A 22203-nucleotide genomic window follows, 5' to 3' on the forward strand; every position below is an offset into this window, starting at 1 on the left:
TCTGATACAGCGGGAACCTACGTAATAAATTTGTTCGGGAATCCCTAAGCTAAACGTAAGAATGTGTCTTGCATTAGCCCGCGGAACACGAAAATCAATTTGCACAAGTAACCTCATCTAGTCAACATTACTATGCAATAACTTAAGTAAAAATATTACACTGGCCGGAAACCGCCTCTGATCCAAGGCTTGAATATTAAACTCTAAAAGCAAGACACTTTATAAATCTCCTTTGAACATACTCAAGTGACCGAATATAAGTTGAGTAAATAGGTGCCCATACTACCGACGCATACTCGAGCTTGGACCTAACCAACGAATAATACACTACCTTTAGAGCAAGAACATTAGAAAACGCTGAGCAGTTACGAATAATGAAACCAATAACCTTAAGGGCAGATCCAACTATGAAGTCGAGGTGTTCCGAAAATAAAAGCTGCGAATCGAAGATAGAATCTTTTATAGAATTACATCTGGACAAGGTAATGTTATTTAGTTTATTAAAAAAATCACGATGTTTGAAGATTTCTTGTGTATGAACATACTTTACACTTAGAAACGTTAAGAGTGAGCTTGTTTTGTAAGCACCAATCGGAAATATTTGATAGCTGATCCTGAATCAACACACAGTCTTCATAGGAAGAAATAGATCTATAGTCGTCTGCAAAGAGCAGAAAGTCACAGAAAATTTTGTCCGATAGATCGTTTAGGAATATTGAAAACAATAATGGCCCAAGGTTGGAACCCTGGGGCACTCTGGAAGTTGCAACAAACCGCCTAGAATTGAATTGAATTGTAAAGGTTTGGCGGATGACACATTCAACAACTTTTCTAGTTCCTATGTTCTACTGTTTTTCAAAAAATTATTAATTTATTAAAAGACAATTTTGTTGAAAATTATTAATAGTAGATAGTGTTTTTTTTTAAATAAGAATCGTTTATTATTTATCTTGTAAACTGTTAAAGTAAAAAAAAACAGTCTTCAATATATATTTTTTTCTGAAGGACACTAATTGGTAACTAAAAACTAGATATTTTGTTATGTGACACGCCACTGACGTCCTTATAAAAATAACATTTGCATTCATTGCATTATGAGCAGATTTGATCTCTTATATTTTAATTTTTTAGTCTGTAGCACGGTTTTCACTTATAAATAAAAAATAATTTCTCTGCATGCTATCATATTAATACACTATTTCCTACATAATGTAATGTACCTCAACGAAGAATAACAAAATTACTCATTAAAGTTTAACTTTACCACGATTTAGTTGAAAAGGTATTTTTTCAAATTAAATAACAGCAAAAGCACAACAATAAAAATCACGCCAAAAAACTGAATTTGTATTTATTAAGCTCACATATTTTCACTTATTTTTTGGGTTTGGTTGTTTCCTACTTGCTATAATAACTGTTATTTTAGGCGAATGCCATGTTGATCAGACACTTTGCGCTTTGTAAAACTATTTCTATACCGGGTGGCACAAGAAAGTGGGAACGCTCTATAACTTTTAAACGGCTTGAGATAGCGATTTTAAATTTGGAAGGGTTAATATAGGCTCTATTTCCAATTTTTTGGCATTCGAATTGGCGCAACCGATATTTTTTTGCACGTTTGGATGCAGGAGGTTATTCTACGTAGGATAGGATGGATTTTATTTATTTATTTGTTTTTTTAAATTTTTATTTAATTTTTGAAAATTGTGTCTAGGAGGCTATAACCACCATAAATACTATTTACCGGGTCTCCTGAACAGATAAGTAAATACATTTTTATAAAAACAAAATGTTACTTAGGTGGCTTTGCTTCTATTCATCATCAAGTCGGCATGATTTAAAATCCTGTCTGTTTGTACATTTTCATCTGATTATCAATTTTACCGCGTTATCGCTGTGGATTATCATGGAAAACAATATTCAATTTATAAATGGAGAAAAAGTTGATGTGTTTCTGATCTACGGGGAATGCAGAAAAAACTCTCTACATGCTCGTGCATTGTATGCAGCCCCCTATCCGGGACGTCACCTTCCTACACATTCTTTCTTTAGTAAGACAAAATAGTAGACATGATAATTGTATTATAAGTGAAGAAATAGAAATAAATGTTGTGGGGTACATAAACATACATCCAGGTGCCTCGCTAAGAAAAGTGGCAGTAGAATTAGATATTTCAAGTGAGTGAGGAGAATTAAAAAAAAAACCCGACTCTCATTCTTTTAAGTGAAACAACAACAGATACTGAGTTCTAAGTAATCAAAGAATTATTCATCCCGGAGAGTTTCAAGAACGGTTCGGAATGAATGTTTGGGCAGGAGTGATAGGAAGGCAAATTATTGGACCTTTTTTTTCATGGTGCCTTAACTGGGGCACGATATTTACATTTCCCAAGAAATGAAATTGTAGACTTGTTAGGTAATTTATCTCTTGCCGTGACATTAAATATGTATTTTCAGCAGAATGGCGCGCCTTCCACAATTTTAGAAACGTCACTTGACATCTACGTAACGTTTATGGGGATAAACTAATCTCAACACACGGTCCAGTCATTTGGCCCCCACCGTCACCGGACTTGACACCGTTCAATTTTTTTGTTACGGGGTACGTGAAAGACCGTGTTTATGTAACTCCAGTGTTCGACCTACGAGAATTATAGCGGAGAATATCGGCTGCATTTGATAGTATAACTCTAGAAATATTAGGAAGAGTTAAAGCGAATATAATTTCTATTGTCAGGGAGTGTCGTATATAAGAAGGAGGACATTTTAAAAACATTTAAGAACGTTTCACCTTAAAATAAATTGGTTATTAAGTAAATATCTATCGCATTTATTTAATTCAAATAAATACAAAACTCCAGTTCCAAAATAAATTAATGTGACGTTTTGTGTCAATGTAAAACTTGTCTTACGGTAACACACGTTGATATGCCACGTTCAAGTCTACTCAACCGACATTGTTGAGGTTTTATTTTCTGACATATTTTCTAAATATTGTGTTGAATTATCCCAAAAAATAAAAAAATATTTCTATTCTTTTGTTCTTTTGAGTTTTTTGGTATATATATATATATATATATATATATATATATATATATATATATATATATATATATATATATATATATATATATATATATATATATATATATATATATATATATATATATATATATATATATATATATATATATATATATATATATATATATATATATATATATATATATATATATATATATATATATATATATATATATATGTGTGTGTGTGTGTGTGTGTGTGTGTGTGTGTGTGTGTGTGTGTGTATGTGTTCGAAGTGTTATCGGAGCGCGAGCATTGAAGATGGCAAGTGAGATTTTGGCGAAACGTCTGCAGGATTCCAGTCGGAGTTCAACAAGCGAACGGATGATATGCCGGAATATAGTGTCATCATATATATATATATATATATATATATATATATATATATATATATATATATATATATATATATATATATATATATATATATATATATATATATATATATATATATATATATATATATATATATATTTATATTTATATATATAATCTTAGGAAGGATTACAGCAAATTCAATTTCTAGAGCCATAGAGTGTCGTATACAAGAAGGAGGACATTTTGAAAACGTTCTACGAAAGTTTCATCTTAAAATAAGTTGGTTATTAAGTAAATATCTATTGCAATAATAAATACAAGACTCTACTTCCAAAATAAATGAATGTGATGTTTTTGTGCCAATGTAAAACTTGTCTTACAGTAACACACGTTGATATACCACTTAAATCGATTCTACCGACATTTTTGACATTTTATTTTCTAACAGATTTTAAAAATATTGTGTTGAATTATCCCAAAAAGTGACAGATTTGGAAAGAAAAAAATATATTTCTATTCTTTAGTTCTTCTGAGTTTCAAGTAAAAAGTGCTTGTAACTTATGACGTACATACAATATTTACGTAAGTCCTTAACTGTATCCCCGTATTCCAAAAGCATATCAACTTTTTGCCATAAAAAATCGTTGAATTTCAGAAGAAACTCTCCCTTTTTTTTCTCACTGCATGAGGTTATCAAGAGTTTCTCCAGCATTTTTAATCTTTACATTTTTAATCTTTAGAAAAGTTTTATTTACAAATTTTCCCATGAATAGGTGTCTCGGTAATAGTATATTATGCAACAAGTGCGGTAAACGGCATTTGACTCACGAGTTTATTTGACACGACCGGAGCGAGTTTTTAATAAACGAGTGAGTTAAAAAGTTTGCCGAACGTCTTGCATACTATACTTTTTCTACGACCGTTAGTTTTTGGGTACATTTTCGCAAAAACAACAAAGCATGGGAAATATCTTCGAAAACATCCGATTGCTTCCAAATCCGTGTCGTAAAATCCGAAGTGGCTCGGATTCATTGAAAACGAAACTGACGTGATAAAGTGACGCTTCCCGCACTCTAGATCGATAGGTAATTAGGCATTTTACAGACGGGAGTAGAAAAATAGTATTTATGATGGTCACAGCCTCCTGACACAATTTTGAAAAATTAAATAAAAACTAAAAAAAAGAGAAAAACCTTCCTATTCTACGTAGAATGATCCCCTGAATCCAAAAATTCAAAAAAATATAAGTCGTGCTATTTAAAATTGGAAGGTTACTGTCGTTTCCGCACGAACCGGAAGTGACACCATTGACTACATATTGTCAAAAAATTGGACGTTCAGTCTATATTAACTCTTCCAAATTTCAAATCATCTCAAGTCGTTTAAAAGTTATATAGCGTTCCCACTTTCTTGGGTTACCAAAACCATTCTGTTTTTTGGAGTTATTGGGTTTTCTTCATGAGCTTGTTGAGTTTTTCTAACCAATAAGCCAAAAACCATATGGGATTTGATTACATAGGAAGGCTTTATCGTTACTTCTTTAAAAAAATCCATTTAGATTTTTCCTGCCCGATATTTACTGTTAATTAGTTTTGAAAAAGTAGAAATTAATGGTTCTTCTTATGAAAGTATTTATACTTATTTTGGGAGTAAAACCCATAAGTTTATGAAAAGAAAAGGTTCGCGCACGTACAAGTTCTAAATTATTTTGCAATAAAAATTGCTGCAAAGTTTACCGTTCCAATATTTCACGAAAAAATATACGCGGAAATCGCATCGTTTCCACCGAGCTTATGCTCTCTAGGCGAAGGAGCTGTATGTTATTTAAAGCTGCAGTTTGCTATTTGGGGCTATTAATGACACGTAATAAATCGAAACATTTACTATGGGACACGTTTTTGTTGCTCATCAAAGCGATGCGGGATGATTAAAAACGCCACAAATCAGCGAGACATTGAAAGCGTGTGACGGATCAAAAGGAATTTTAATCTGATAACTTACGGTTCTCTCGCCGTTATCGAGTGGATCCTCTTCTAGTATTAATGAAACACGGTGCACAAAATTCACAAGGGAATTAGGAACATGACATCGACATTAATTTGAGTAACAGTTATTTAATCTATTTTTAATTTCATACTAGCAAAATAGAGCTTATGAAATCCAGTGACGTAGTCAAACAAAAAAAAATGCTAGTAATAATATTAAAGTTTGTACTATTTACATTTTTTTTGTGTTGCTGACGTTTTGCCAATCATCTCGTTAGCATCTTCAGAGCCTAACTGAAACTAGGAGAGAGGCGAAGTTAAATCAGGACATGAACATTGTCCCATATTGGTAAAAGGTTGTTGAGTCACCGAGTCGCGATTAAAATTGATTGGTTTGCTTATAGATTTCTATAGAATTTTGGTTTGATCGAATAAGATTTGATGTCCGGTTTCATGGTTGAATTTTTCAACAGCTGATGAGTTTATTTGTGGTAGTATTAAGTCTCTTTCATGTTCTACTACAGCTACAACTAGGCTAAAGGAATATAAATGAACTTTAAGTCTATAACAAATAAACTCTTCAGCATTCATGACCACAATCATGAGACCAAAGAAAAATCCTAGAATTTATGGAAACCTTCAATCAAAAACAATAGACAACCAAACATTCTTAACCGAGACTCACTTCTTGATGTTTCGCCAAATGTTGAGACAATGTTGATATCCCTCCTTTAGCTTCGTCCTCTCAAATAGTATATAAGCGGGTATTTAGTAAAAAGCGAGCCAGATTCAGTTAAGCTCTGGAGGAGCCAGCAGGATGATTGACGAAATGTCAGCAAGTTTGATTTATCAAGTGCCGACGCAGGAGAAATCCATCAAAATTGTAAGCAGTATTACAGTAGCCTGTGAAAGCTTATTCGAAATATTAATCGGAATTTGTCACACAAAAATAGTAAAGTGAGGCAAAAAAGGTTGAGGTATTTATAAAATTCGAATAATATAAGAAACAGGTTAAAATCAAACAACCAAATTTTTTAAGTATATTATCTTCAAGACGCAGGGGCATGTTTATCAAAACAATAGTTTTTATTATTATTTACGAAGAAGCCTTCATTAAAGCGGAAAAGCATTTGGGGTTCTTTTTTCTTGCCTCTATTCTTTAATTATTTTAGTTATTTTATATAACGGACAGGAAATAGAAGCGAACAATTCGAGTGCAAGGAGTGTTTAGGAACAACAACGAGCAAATAATTAATTTAAAACTATTTCTCACTCTCCACCGCCAGGGTTGCTGAAACAATTTTCGCATAGGTCGTGTTATCTACGTCTCACTGTTTTGCGTGCTTGAACGTTGGATAAGGTTTTGTAGATACTGTTTAATTTTGGTAAAATATAATTATTTGAGCAAAAATTATTCGACCTGCTTATTCTTTATAATTCCTTTAATAAGAATTAGTAATAATTGAAGCAAAGAAAGAAAGAGTTATGTTAATCATTGAAGTAAGTTTTACAAAATAACAAATGGTACATGCACATGAAATAAATATTGAAATTATTCAATTTGACACATAATAAATTTCAAGTTATAATGCAGGTATTGTTGCTTAAGCAGCTCTAGCAATTCATCAGCTCTAAACAATAGATTCTCTAACAAAAGTTGCTTGATTGCCGTGCGCTAACAATTGGATATTATTTGGAAGGACATTAAAAATATTAACATTCTTCTGAGAATACGTAAGCCTGGAAAAGTGGAGAGCGATTGCTCCTGACCTCCGAGTATTATAGACAAACATATTCATGTAAATTTTTGTAAACAGAAGGAAGCGTCATTATGTCTAGCATCAAAAACGGAGGTCGGCAATGGGAAAAGATTTCCTCAAGACTTAGCGCCCGAATCGAAAAGCTTTCTCTGAATACACCACACCACAATGTGGTTTTTAGCATTAATGGTATCACTAAATGACCGAGCCACCTTAACAACAAACGAGAAAACCAAATGGGGTTATATTTTACTGATCGAACGTTATCTTGTTGCATGATAGGATTAATTATTTAGTTTTTTTTTTGTTTAAAACCAGGTTACTAGAAGAAAACAATTTGTGTCTAAAATTGTGGTTACGTCAACTTTATCCGCTAGCATTTTTCTCTATTTAGCTGAGGTTAGGATGGTCGAGTCATCTGCGAATAATGTCACTTAGGTATCCGTATCGACAAAGAAATGAGAAGATCGGAGGCTCTGCACCGTCGCCGATGGAGCGCTAGAAACCTTTTTTCTCACGAAATCCAAATTGTTAGTTGGTAAAAAAGTAATGAATCTCAAACTAATGATAATAATAATAGCAATTTTGACATTTGCACATAACTTCTGTCATTGATATTTATTATTTATTACTATTTTTAGAGATTGCGTACTGGAATGCGTCACTGAAGTTATCTTTGGAAATATATTGACTGTTGTGTTGGTAGTTTGTTCTATCTCTGATGAGATTATTTAAATCAAACCAAGGCATTTATTTTATGTGCTTAAAAAATTTACTTTTGTTTACCTCTGCCTCTTAAAAAACTTAACAAATTTTAAAACAATAACATAAACATAAAATAGTAATGACATGACCTGACGCTATTTAAAAATTGAGATAACTTGAGATTATTTTGCAAATGTTTTGATTGGGGGGTAAAGTAATTAATACACCTTATTAATACCTATTCTGAATTGTACTTACGGTTTTGGTTGCTGCATTTCCCATTATGTAGCAGCAGTTACTTAATCCTTTTTGTAAATAATTTATCAATTCCTGTGTAGTGTAGACACCCTCTAGCCTGCCATCTGGTTACATGACGAAAAACTTATTCTATCTGTAGTTGGATTATCCTATATAGCTATAAGATAATATAGTGGCCCCGCTACGGTAAAAATTGATGATCCGCAGGCTATGATTTTTTCGTAGAGAAGTTGTGGATCTTTTGCGCATGCGTGGCCTCCCCTACTGACTGAGTTCCTACAATGCCGTAATTTTTTTGAAAAATTGATTAATTTTTATAAGACCTCAACATCAATCTTTGAAATCGGAAAATAATTGGCAACGCCGAGCTAAGTAATTAATATTATTGCAGAATAGTCTGTGCCCAGTACCATTGTTCGTTTCATTTTTGGTATCAATATCAAGTCTGTTTATAAGATACGAATTAAGGAAAGACCCAGGCAAGCTGTAAGAATGAAATATGGCAAAACAGGTCCGTACTTTGCTTAGAATTTAATTATTTGGGGTTTTGTTAGGAAAGATACTAAACAATACTTATTTATTTATGAATGTATTTATGTTTAAATCTAAAATAAAATTACAAATTATTTTTATTACCTACTTAAATTACTTAAAATTATTCACATAATTTATCAGTATCACTATAGCTATCATTGCCTGTTCTAATTATTATTTGTTCTATATTATTTGCTATATGGATATACAATTGTTCTGCTTTTTCAATATGTTTAACAGAATTTGCTCAACTTTGTGGAGGGATGTTAAAAACTTCGATTTCTATAAGTTTGAGGACATTGGAGGTAACACGGGGAAAAACATTGTTACGACGAATGGCAGATTTCAGTTCTTGCCAAACATGTTCAATGGGATTAAATATACAGTGGTAAGGTCGAAGCCTTGATACTAAGTAGTATACCACACCAAAGAATTTTAAACACAGGTAGGTATAAAATTATTTTCTATTACGGACCACAATTTTACCTGAATTTAAATTCCGAAACTTTAGGTCATAATCTTATTGCAGTTTTCAAAATAAGTCACTTATTTAAAAATCTCGTTACGGTTTTTATCATTTAAAATTTACTTTTTGGAGAGGGAACGATTATTTGATGTGATCGTTAATGATTGGCAACGTTAATTAAGGCAATAGCGTTTCTGAGAGAATGCGTGTAGGGTATCTAGCGTATCGAATTACGAAGCTCTTTTAGATTAGATGGAAGCCGACGTTGCCATTATTTTTGTCTATAGATCCCTGTCCGGAACGCTTTTTCTGATAAAGCGCTGCAGGCCTTTGGTCCCTTCTACAGCAGACAGGGAGTGGCGGCATTTCCTACGTGCCTTAAAACCAGCAGACACAGACATTATAAGTTGATAAGAATTTTAATTAAAATGACTTTATTATATGCGAGCGATGACAATAGGGAACTTGAACAGTTTTTAATACATTACTTACATACAAATGTCAAAACTCAAAATTTAAGTCGCAATACACATTATGTTCAGCTGACGCTTTAGTCTTAATTGTGCAAACATTTTTAACTCTTTGGACTTGCACCCATCCTATTGCAGCCTCCATGGCTTCCTGATCTGTATAAAACGCTTTAAGTTATCAATCGCAATATACTTTAAAATCAGTATTTAAGTTTCCACTAGTTTAAAAAAAATCCTTTTTGTTTTTTTATATTGGCTTGAAACTAGTGGCTAAATTTTCTATAAACACAACTTTTAGCTTTAACACCGAGAACCTCAGCAAAAGAAAAACTTTCAGTATTTCGTATGTAAGATGTCGCCATACACGTATCCACTGAAGGTAAACTATCAGATTGAGCTTTTAAAAATCGGCTTTGTCATTTTCAAAACTTTCTTTTTGATACTAACAAAAGATAACAAAAGCAATCGACAGAATCGAGACTAAAATTAAAATTAAAACCACCAAGACGCACGCGTTGTCGTCCTCTAATTGCTTCTCTATGCTACAGTACGGCCGGCGCGTAGTCTTACAAGCGGATTGACGTCACAATTTGTCACAGTCAATCAGCGTTTCGAAGTGGATTTAATTATACAATTTTTAAGTGCTTATATTTGTTACATAGAACTGCGAAATTATTTGTTTTTGAACTGTGGTTCTTTTAATAATATAAACTTATTTATATTTTTCAATTTGAAATTTTGTTTCAGTTCCTTATTATTCCTTCGTTTTGTTATTCCATTTTAGAGTTTGATCTTCTGCAATCTGGATCCGATCCGATGGCAGTTAAATTGTTTATTTACCTTCTTCTTCGCATAACAATAGTTAGTAACGTCATTTGCAAAATCCTTCGTATGTTTCATTTTTGTGATTTTTGGTTTGCTTTACTTTATTTTACTTTTTATTTAATGCGGGTACTAGATGTCACGATGTTTACGCACGCAACATCAAAAATTATTTGAAAATTAAATAATTTTTATTATTGAGTTCATTTGATAATGAAGCAAAAACTCATCAAAATTTAGCTCATTTTTCATAATTTATGATTTTATTAACCCTAACCTTTTTCGCTCGTCAGTTAAACAACCTAATTTTCGCCAAATAAAAATAGTTCCTAATCGTAAAATCACCCTTTTCATTTCGCAAAATGGGGGAATGAAAACCTATAAATAGGCATTGAATTGGGAACACAGCCGTAGTGTTGACTTACAGTCGTATCGCCTAGGGCGTTCGGGACACATTTGCAGCGTTGTAAGTTAAAGCACGCGAAAAGCTAAGCCGGAGATATATCGAAAAGTTTTACCAAACCGCTCAATCGATTATAGTGTTTAATGCGCTTTTGAACAGCTGACGATCAATAAACGCTGACGCTTTCTGCCACTATGAAGGAAAAGGTAATAAACTAACGTTTATCTATACTCTCGAAAATGGCAAACAAAAATATTTTTCAATTCGCCACTTTTAGTAGTTGTTTATAAAACACTAGCTTTTGTGGACATTTCAACCAACAAATTTTTTCGTATTTTGCTTTAAATTAAAATATATGAAAAGTAGAAAACTAATTGGGGGTAATTTTTTTATTTCTTCGCCATTTTTTTTACTATTGGATTATTTAAACCCAAAACTCATTATAAGGACTGTTTTTAATTGATTTTTAATATGAAGATGATAATTACAATGTCCTATTTTCTCTTAAGGAGTGCAAAACGTGTGAAAGTGATCCTTACCTAATAAAATAGAAAAAATTAATCAAAACTAAGAGCCATATCAAAATTTAATCCACAATGTACTAATTATTTCTTTATTATAGTTCATCGTTCGATCAAAGATCGCTGGAAATAATAATACACACACTTTTTTTTGCATACCTTTTCATTCGTAGATTTTTTGTCAGAAAATAATTTGTATTAATTATTATATTATGTAATTTTTTATTAACGTAATATAACGGACACAAAATCTGGATTTGCTTTGCGGTAGGTAACAACCTCATAGCAACTGTCAAAAAATTAGACTAAACTACGTTATTCGTATTTAGCAAAACGCATGCTACTAACTGAATGCTTTATTTGCAATATTTTTTTATTACCAAGTTAGATGTTTACGTCTTTTTCTTTCCTTATTTCTAACGACAACGACTGCTAAAGATCATTCGGGCAGCTTATTCCTGGGTACCAGCGTGACTACTAGAATTTCAGAAACTGATAAATGTACGATACAGATCGATAGACATCCCCATAAAATAAAGAGCAATTCAGAAAACTTATAGGCTCTATGTCTTTAACAGTTCAATTAATTCAATTAAATTTGTAGTCGAGTGATATATTTTTCAAAAGATTTCTAAATTTATTACAAACGGACAGGAACAAACTTCCGGTATGTGTAATGGTTCCTTCAATCCAGATTTTTAGGTCTCTTGTCCTTCTTGAACCAAATGAGAACGGTTTAATGCGCATTTTGAGGCAAATCGGTTTTACCTTAAAACGTATTAAGTGCGAAATGGGTTGTACAGGGTTGGCCAAATACTTTTAAAGAAAAAAATCACCTTTTTAAATGTGATAGACGAAAAATGTGCATTTAAAAAAATCCTTCTAATTTTTCTGTTATAGTAAGTTTTGTGTTTCTATGAAAAGATTTACATTTTTTTACTAATATTTTATGTGGTCAACTAAAAAAACGCTTTTTATATCGGACACCATGAATATTTTTGGGTCATTGCAAAGCACTTTGTCGTTTTTGACGTTTCTTTTACAAACTGCTTCTATAATTACTATATATAGGTTATGTCCCAATCTTCCGAATATTTTTTAAGAGGTTTTTTTACTTTTAGGATATTCGCAGTGGTACAAATTGCGTGGAGTCTTTCCATAAAATACAATTTAATACCCCATTTTTAAAAGATTAAATGAAAACTGGACTTACCAACCCATTTTATACAAATAATTATTTGTAAAACTATTGAAAATCATTTTTTTCGTTGATAAATAATAAACTGTTACTTTTAAAAAAAATAATATTAATACCATTAGATTCTGCATAAAAAGTTGCTTTGTTCAGATTTTTTCGTAGAAACACAAAATTTTAAAAAAACAAAAACATATGCATCTTTTAAATTTCATAACACGAGTTCAAGTATTCTAGGTTTATTTTAAATCAACTGATGAGGTTGTTTTACACCAAATAGAGCCAAAAATGTTCATAAAAACTTTAAATAAATTAACAAGTCGAATCTTTATTAAGTCAGAAGGTGAACAAAAAGGTTTGGCTAGTACTGAAGACAATTCCTGGAAATTTTGGTTACATATTTTTTCTCGCAAAAAATAATGACAGTAAAAGAAATGTGTATAAAATATGCTTTCTCGCTTTGCCGTTTATCACTGTACCTACTTCTTAATTTTTCAAAAGTTGCTGGATATGTGAATGTCAAAGAAGGAGTGACAGATTCGTTTGGCAGTACTTCATCACTTGAGCTTAATAGTTTTCATTTTGGTCTATTTGCAGTCTCAATATCTGATATTTTGGTACTAACGTCTGAGTTGTCTTCACATTTTTTAATTAAATTCAAATTAAAACTTAATTTTTTTACCTTATATTATGGTATATTAAATATGAATAAAATTTCTAAACAAAAAACATACTTTTTATTACTATTTAAGATGATGATTTTACACGTTCCTACTACATATTTGAAAAATACCAAATATGTATAAACAAAATAACAGTTATACATACCACATTCAAACAAATATGGTTTTATACCAGAAATTAATGGAGGTTGATCTATGTAGTGTTCATAATATAGTGCAACTATAAATAAAGAAATGAACTAAGTTAAAATATATTCACCTAATTGGGGTTATATATAACCAGAACCTTTTTATTGTAATTATATATATTATAACATTGCTTTCAAAGAATTCTAGAGCAGCCATTTTGTTAGAAGTAAAACAACAATTCAACATCCAATAATTCTTATACTTACACAATATCTACTTTTGTTTTTAACGTCTTACACAAACATGCCTATACAATAGCCATAACCACCACTCTATATAATATATATAATATATAATAATAGTAAATTGCAATAGCCAAAAGTGAAGTGCAACGATTGCTTCCCTCCTATAAATTAGAGCTCGACCGTCCACTGTCGGAAGCACAAACACTAAGGTTAATCAGTTATATCGAGCGACGAATTTAGAAGCAGGGCTGCCGTTTACTAACCACTAGTAAAGGAAGTTTAATGTTGACTTCAGAAAAGGTTCTTCAACTGAGTTGGATGGATTTGTTATTTTTCAAAGGGTATATTTTTATTTTACCTTTGCAATGCGCGTCAATTTGGCAACACTGCTATTGACACAATATCTGATTTTGACGAATCCTGAGAGATTTATAGTGATGTGAGAAATTTGAATAAATAAAATTTTAAATTAGACTGGCGGGTCATCAAGAATAAATTCTTTGGAATATAATAAAAATGTATATTATTAAAATTAATAATATTTTTTTTCAAAGAAACTTCCACAGGCTACTGCAATACTTTTAATAAAACTTCTGGATTCCTCCTGAGTCGGTTTTTGCTGAGTCGAACTTGCTGACGTTTCGCCAATCATCCGGTGGGCTCCTTCAGAGCTTGACTGAAACTGGCTCTCATTTTACACTGTACCGGTTTATATATTGTTTGAGGGGGCGGAGCTAAATAAGGAGCCTAAACACATCAGATGACTTATTCCCATATCGGTGACAGGTAGAGACCCAAGTCGCGGTTAAGATTATTAGGTTGTTTATAGATTTCTATAGACTCTCGGATTTTTTGTTTATAGAAGATGCAAGAATTTTAGTTTTATCGAATAAAATTTTATGCCCGCTTTCATGATTATGTTCGGCACCAGCTGATGAGTTTATTGGCCGTAAGGCTCTTTCGTGTTCTGAACCCAGAATTAAAATACCATACCTCTGCTCTTCCCTCCAATAATTTTCACATTAACGATATTAAGCGTTGTATCAAAAAATACACTTTAGCACAACCTTCCAATAGCAATTAGGCCGAAAGCAATCCTACACTTGCCACTGTGGTTCTTCCTTATATTCCAAATATCACTGACCACATATCAAAAGTTCTAAAGAAGTATAAAGTCAAAACCAGATTTACCACTTGTCCAGAAATCTCTCAACATCTTCGGTCCGTCAAAGACAAAATTCCATTTGAGATGCCACGAGTTTACAGTTTACAAAATATCAACTGGGCTCAAAGAACACGAAAGAGCCTTACGACTAAGACCAATAAACTCATCAGGTGGTGCCGAACATAATCATGAAAGCGGGCATAAAATTTTATTCGATAAAACTAAAATTCTTGCATCTTCTATAAACAAAAAATCCGAGAGTCTATAGAAATCTATAAACAACCTAACAATCTTAACCGCGACTCGGGTCTCTACCTGTACCAATATGGAAACCAGTCATCCGAAACGTTACTTAGCTCGTCTACGTCTACGTCTACGTCCAACATCGGAGATGGAAGGACCTCTGAAGAAGCTCGCCACTCGTGCTAGCGAAATGTTAGGAAGTAATTTCAATCGACGACGGCCTTTAAACCCGAATGAAGATAATAGTTACTTAGCTCCCCAATATATAAGCAGTGCAGAGTAAAATGCGAACCAGTTTTAGTCAAGTTCTGAAGAAGCCAACAGGATGATTGGCGAGAAGTCAGCAAGTTCGACTCAGCAAAAACCGGCAAAGGAGGATTCCAGAAGACGTCTTTTGTAAGTTAATTTGACCACTGTCCGGAAGCGACCACTTATGACTCGAAAATGACGTCACTTTGACGAGCCTCTGATACCTGGGATCCTGTAACTCTTGAACGGTACTAGATACCCATGTGCGTGTGTTTCATTAATGTTTAATAAAAATCGAGAATCAGACACCAACATTAATTTTCGTCCATCAGCTCTAGAAAGATGAGGTTTGCTTTAAAAATGTTTTTTTCGAACTGTATACGAACAACTTTTAGCACAATTTACTACAACAGAAGTTGTCACAAATTATCGCCGCTAAACGTCGAAAATATAAAACAATACGTCGTCCGTTTTTGTTGGTCGTGCCTCATTATGACCAGGCATTTTCCATACGGACCTAAGTGATCACTTGGACCGTAACATAATATATTATCATTTTAACTTGACGCGTTTTTAGTAAAAAAATACAAAGCCTTATGGTTTACAATAATTTTACTACCGGACTAATGTGGTTTTGTTGTTCCAGTATCCGGCGCAACAGTATAATGGTGATCCACCCTAAAGAGATGTGCTCTGAAATCACAGCATGCTTCGCATCCCTATTAGCGAATTATGAAACAATGCTCGGGGAACGTAGGGAAGTTGAAAACTGCCGCTAAACAAAGCCATTATTTCGATAATGTTCCGGCAAGGACGCGCCGAAATTGCCCCGACACGAGTGTGACTTGAATGCGTGTCGTTCTTGGCTAATTGGTAACGGTAATTGGCAGAGGTCGTGGCTGTGATCATGTCTGGACATGTATCGAAGGACCAACGGATAAAGCGATAACGTTTTGATGAACAGGTTGCAACTAGTGTTTACGTGCGGGTTAATCCGTTGCTTGAAAATAATGCCGTTCGGTTTGGACCGCATAGTTTTTTGGTCAGTGCTCACGTCGGTTATCTTCGTTTGGTGTGGTAACGCAACACGTCGTTTGAAAAGTAAGTATACCCGCCATTGTTGTAGGAATATCTGGAATAGTCATTTCCAACCACCTACTCGAAAGTTGTCCTGTCCCTAAAAAGAGACGTTAAGGTTAAGGTATTATTCTCAGTTTTTGGGAAAGTTAAAAGTTATAGAGAAAAACATGTATCTATTCAGGCTGATCTAAATTAAGTGTTCATCATTGGTAACGTTGTTATGAGTCTTTAAAATACCTAATTACAATCCGAGTCTATAGACTCTAGGATTTTAATAGGTCCATTCGTAACAGTCCAATTATTATTGTTGAGAATAGCTGTTCAAAAATTAATATGTGAATCAGAAATTATGAGATGGTGCGCTATCTTGTTAGAAATGCAGATTCTGCATTTTTTCTGCGCCTCTATCAAATCTGTAGAAATAATGAGACCGTTTTTGCTAAAGAAAAAGCCAAAAAATGTTATAATAAATGATGTGGAAATTCTTGTTAATATTATTATTTCTTACGTTCAAACAAAAGAGAATAGTTTTATTTCGCCATAGTCATCTAGTTTAAAAGAGAAATGTGTTGATAATTCGGTTATTTTCATTTGATTTTTTTTGTTCTGTTATTGAAAAGAGTACATTTTCTTCATTTTATCCTCAACTGTTTTTGTTAGCAATGATGAACACTTAATTAAGATCAGCTGGTATAGTCTGGACCAACTAACCTTTTAATCATCTTAGCGTTCCCCAAAATTACCAATATTCTAAAGCTAATTCGATTGAGAATTATTATTTTAAATTAAATTCCGACAGAACTCAAGGGATTGTGTTTTCCATTTAATCGCATGGAAAACATTGGACAATCCATTAGGTTGTTTGTTATTCGAATTGTGGATAACCTAAATTAAAAATGGCATATCTCTGACCTGAAAAATAAGTTAACTGGTAATATTTTCGATCTGTGTCGCCAATAGCTAGTGAAAAGTATTTTTATGAACGAAAGGGAACTTTAACGCTAATTCTGTTTGTCACTTATTAAACCGGAGATCTCTTTGAAAAGGGCCTGGGTTTAAATTTTGTCACTTTTTCTATATGTACTTATTATATGTTTTATGACTACAATTGTACATTTTTGTTTGAAAAATAAAACAATAAAAAAAATGGTCCCAGAAATCTCTTAAAATCGCAAAGGAATTCCAAAAATTTAAATCTATCGTCACCGCTTAATACGGATCTGTTTTATAAAGCAGATATGGAAGTATGAAGTATGGAAAACGTATAGTTTGCATATTGAGTACAAGATTTACCATAAAAAACGTGTAAGTCTAGTTGGCCCAAACTAAATGAAACTTGCAACCAGTTTGAATTTAAAAAGGATGATTTCGCTACAGATACTGGCATATTCGGCGGTTTTCGTATCTTCAACAAAGTTTACTCGATTCTCCAACAACGTTAACTTCTATATGCAGACGTTATTCTCTAGCAACATGTCAGTGACGTAGGGTGTTATACTGATCCACCGGCGCACGTCGAATAAAATGTCGAATAAAATATCTGTCCAACCAATCATATTTCTTTTACGAAGGGTTAAACATATGCTGCCATGTTTTGGAAAAAATCAAAACCTCTAGGGACAGATCACTGTTGACATCTATTTTGTTTTAAATAATCACACAAGAAATAACTGCACTCACGAAAAGTTGAGGTTGTAATTTTGAATTTCGATTTATTAGACCATGTTTTTTTCAGTGCGAGAATATTGTGACGTAAATCATCTCTTTACTCACTCTCTGCTTTCCTTCTTATTACTTGAGTTCGGATTTTTATGCACAGAAAATGTCTGGTTTTTCCAAAAAATATGTCAAATATATGCTTAACCTTAACCTATATTAAAGCATTATGGTAAAAACTATTTAGTTTTACAATCAGACCTATTATTATTATTGTACCATTTGACAATTAAATGCTGTTCTATATTTTCTATGGTTAATTTTTTTCTTTTATCACTTAATATGCTTTTATACTTGGAGAACGTCCTTTCGACGTAATTGGCGCGAATTTAAATCATGCAAGATATTCTGGTTTCAAATAATGTAAATCATTATCAACAGTCATATCTAATGATAAAATTTTTTAAATTTTAAGTAAAGATAAAATTTTTGAAATTTTAAGTAACTTTTGAAACCCTTCATTTTTGTTGTTACAATATTACAATATTAATATTATTATAACAATATCAACAAGAATTTCAAGAGAACTTTTTTAACAAATGTTTGCACTCTTCTACTATTGAAATTGACTCTAACAAAAGCCCCTTAAAAAACTAAAATTAGCTTTGATATATGTCAACTGATTGATTAACTGAATCAGCTGAATCTGAAAAATGAGATACAATGTTTTTTATTTGATTTGATTTGATTCGTAATGGAACTTACAATTTTTTCTTAATGTACTTTCATGAGGTACATTTTTGTTGCAAAATGTTTCTAAAAACTGTTTAAATTTAGTGTTCTGTATTTGCACTTAAATGCGCTTCACATAAGTGTAAATTAAAACTGTCTTGATCAGTTGTTTTTGAAGATGCTGCTGAAATGCACTGTTGCAAGGAACTCTGGGTAATTTTATTCTTCTTAATTAATTACTGAGAATTTATCACCTTTCCACAAGCCTTGCACTTGTTCTTTTTCCAAAGATAGCTGGACCATTTTTAACCCATACAGACACCAAATGATATTTCACTTTCAGCATTTTCAATTCAATGATAGTTCACTCTCGGACGCTCGGACATCAAATAAAATGTTTAAAAAGCTTGGAAAAAAATCAATAATCAGTAGAGGTTGTTAAAATCACATTAGATAAAAGCGACAAACAGGAAAAGGGACGAGGGCTTAATCCTTAGCCGACGGGATTTGAAGGCTATAAATAGAAAGTCCACAATATTGCACTTACATTTTTAATCTTAACCCTCTGGAAAATCCTAAACTAATGAATGGGGTCAAAAATATGCAATTTTATGCACGAAAAATAGAAAATATTCACTTTTCGTACAACAAATGAAAATATGTACTAAATCTTTTTTTTATATCGTTAATCTAATTATTTAATTCTAAAATGGGTATATCCTAAATATTGGGTTCATATTCCTAATAATAAAAAAGATGTTTTTTACGTAAAATCCTAACTCTACTTATTACTATCATTTTGTGAGTTATTTCTTGTGCAGGGGTTTGCCGTATATTCTTACACCAATATTCAACAATATTATATATATTTCTGGTTACAATGGGTTTTCCATGAACGGTACGAAAGTGGCTTCTATTTCTAAATTTGTTGTAATCAACGTCAAAATGCATGCGATAAAAATTAAAATTATTATTATAATAGTTTATGCAATTTATTGATTATAAAACTTTTGTTTGTTGAATCAAAAACGAAATCTTACAGACGCTTGGCCAAAATCTCATTTGACATTAACTTATTCAAATAGTATGTAGAAATCTTTTAATTAAATAATAGTTAAACACGCAATATGCTTCCAAAATAACAAAGTTGCTGGATTGTTGTATATTTCCAGTCGTTCATGCAGAATTATGTTGGTCTAATTTATATTGATTTCATCATCTTGTTAAAAATTTTCCGTAATCTTTAAGTACATTTCAAAATGGTAAGTAAATTTTAAAGATAAAACGTGTAAGAAATAATATATGAATTTAGCAATCCGCGCATAACGGAACAACTTTGTTCACAGGCAACACTGTTGATTCAGACTAAAATCAATCTGATTACGAATTTGCGTGCTGTTTAATCTAGAATTATCCCACAACCACAAACTTTGGAGTCCGCCTTTAGTGCAGAATACAAGTCAAATGTTTGAACTGCCCGCTTAATATTAATTGTTAGCGAAACCACAATCCTGCTAACAGCGACTATTATTAGATGTAATGCAGTATCACGAATATCGTATATCCTCAGACTGCGAAAACTGAGTGATTCCCGGCAATTAGACGACAAATTCACTAGCAATTGCATCGTGAACTTGTATTTAGTATTTTAGCGATGCTAGCTTAAAAACCTTTTTTTTTTTGGCCGACCAGAAAGAAGAGTGTGATAGAGATCTCTCTTCATGATCCCATACGTGAAGGGACCCTTAGAAAAAATCAGTAGAATAGCAAAAGGATACAAGACTGTATTCAGTTAAGGGACGACATTAAAAACAACCTGTAATATCGACTCAAGAGAAATAGTGTATTTACCAAATACTATGTGAAGTCGTATATCGGAGAAACAAAAACGCTTTTAAACGTTAGAGTTGAAGAACGCAGGAAACACACAATGAGGGGTGAAATGCAATGGTCGGGAATCTCGGAACACGTATGGACCAAAGAGTACCACATAAAATGGTTCGAAGGCCCCGTTGTCCACATAGAAGCGCATTGGAGAAAGCGGAAATTTGGGGAAGCAGTATTAATTAAAAACAATGAAAACATCTTTAGCAAACCAAGTGTGGAAATACCTGCAGTTTGGCAACCTTTATTGGAGCGCACCTAGCGGAGGATCTTCACGCTTGATTCCACTCGATATCGTCACGGTTGAACGCTGCAGTCTCGTATCTAAGCTTCGTAGTTTGTAAACAAAAAATAAAGACAATGGGAGTTCAACAAGGTCTTAGTATTTCTAATGAATCATTCTCTACTACTACCAGTGTGCTGCAGATAGAGCTCGCTGCCATTACTGTTGCCGCAAAAGAAACCACCAGGAGCAAAGTTACTGCTAAAGCTGTATGAAACTTTACAGGACCAGAACCTTCTGCCAGTCATTAAGGAGCTAGGAAAAATTGAAAAAAAAAAACAAAGCTATTCTTTCGTATGCTTACTTAACAAACACCGATTCAGATTAGATGAGTTTGAGTAGCACTCCAAAACAAAAAGACGAGAGAGTAGATTAGACATTTTGTGCGAATGTCCCAATCATATCATATATACGGAAATCAGGGAGTTGACTTTTGGAGGTATCATCGCCTGTGTGGGGTCACTATGCTTGATGTAAAGTTGAGTGGTTTGTCGAAGAGGAAGCGCAGGCCTGCTAAGGGGGCATAACCGCAGTAGTGTAGTCTACCCCACTCTTCCTTCTCTATAGTAAATTTGCTTCGAATTAACAAACCATTTGCGAGATATTTGCATTGTAATACAGAAGCCTCTACAAAATATTACAGCAAATGTAACTTTATTCAATTTTTTTTTATATCGCCGGAAGTGGCAGGATTTGTTTTCGTCATTTCAAAGTGTGCAATGTTCCTTCCAATTAGCTCTTATATATCCCCAAGTGTGTAAATCCAGTTTGTTTTATTGTTCATTTTAAACAGTCCGCCGATTTCAACAGGTTTCTACACAAATATGTAGCAATATTTTCCTATCGTCATCAAATTTTAAAATACTTCTTTAAATCTGAATTAAACTGAACCAACAGAAGAGATTACCGTCGCTATGCTTCGTCAACGTTACGTGGAACAGTCAAGTTAACTATTTTTTTATGAATTCACTCAATGATACTTTCTGATTTTTTTTCTATTTCCTCTGTATATATAAAGGGGGGACCAGACCAACGAAGCATACTTAAGGTATACTTCTTACTAGTGAGTTGTATACAGTTTCAAAAGTTTTTATTTGTTGAAAATTTGATCCTCTTCGGAGAATAAATCCCACATTATGTACGCCCTTTTCGTCGTGTTATGTATATGTGTTTCGAAGCTTATTTTTGTGTCTAAAGTGACGCCCATATCTTTAATTTGTTTTTTTTTGTGGTTAATATTATATTATTGAGTCGATAATAATAATTTAATGCATAATATCTTCGTGTAAATGTAAATTTAAAACATTTTTTCATATTAAAGGTTAATTTGTTT

At 32.7% G+C, this 22203-nt stretch overlaps 1 protein-coding gene across 4 annotated transcripts in view; it reads left to right on the forward strand.

The window, feature by feature from the left end:
- LOC132703135 (titin-like) overlaps nt 1-22203 on the forward strand; it is a 115163-nt gene that overhangs the window by 10099 nt on the left and 82861 nt on the right. For 2 of the 4 annotated variants that reach the window (XM_060672228.1, XM_060672255.1), the window contains exons 1-2: nt 10833-11011; nt 15882-16336. In XM_060672228.1, the coding sequence (XP_060528211.1) occupies nt 16192-16336 (145 nt within the window). In that variant the 5' untranslated portion in view covers nt 10833-11011; nt 15882-16191. Of the gene's footprint in view, nt 1-10824; nt 11012-15881; nt 16337-22203 lie in introns of those variants that run through there. The other 2 variants (XM_060672235.1, XM_060672245.1) reach the window with 2 other exon arrangements.

Source organism: Cylas formicarius, unplaced genomic scaffold (assembly GCF_029955315.1).
Source record: "Cylas formicarius isolate icCylForm1 unplaced genomic scaffold, icCylForm1.1 PGA_scaffold_10__41_contigs__length_53128322, whole genome shotgun sequence".
Taxonomy (NCBI): Eukaryota; Metazoa; Arthropoda; class Insecta; order Coleoptera; family Brentidae; genus Cylas; species Cylas formicarius.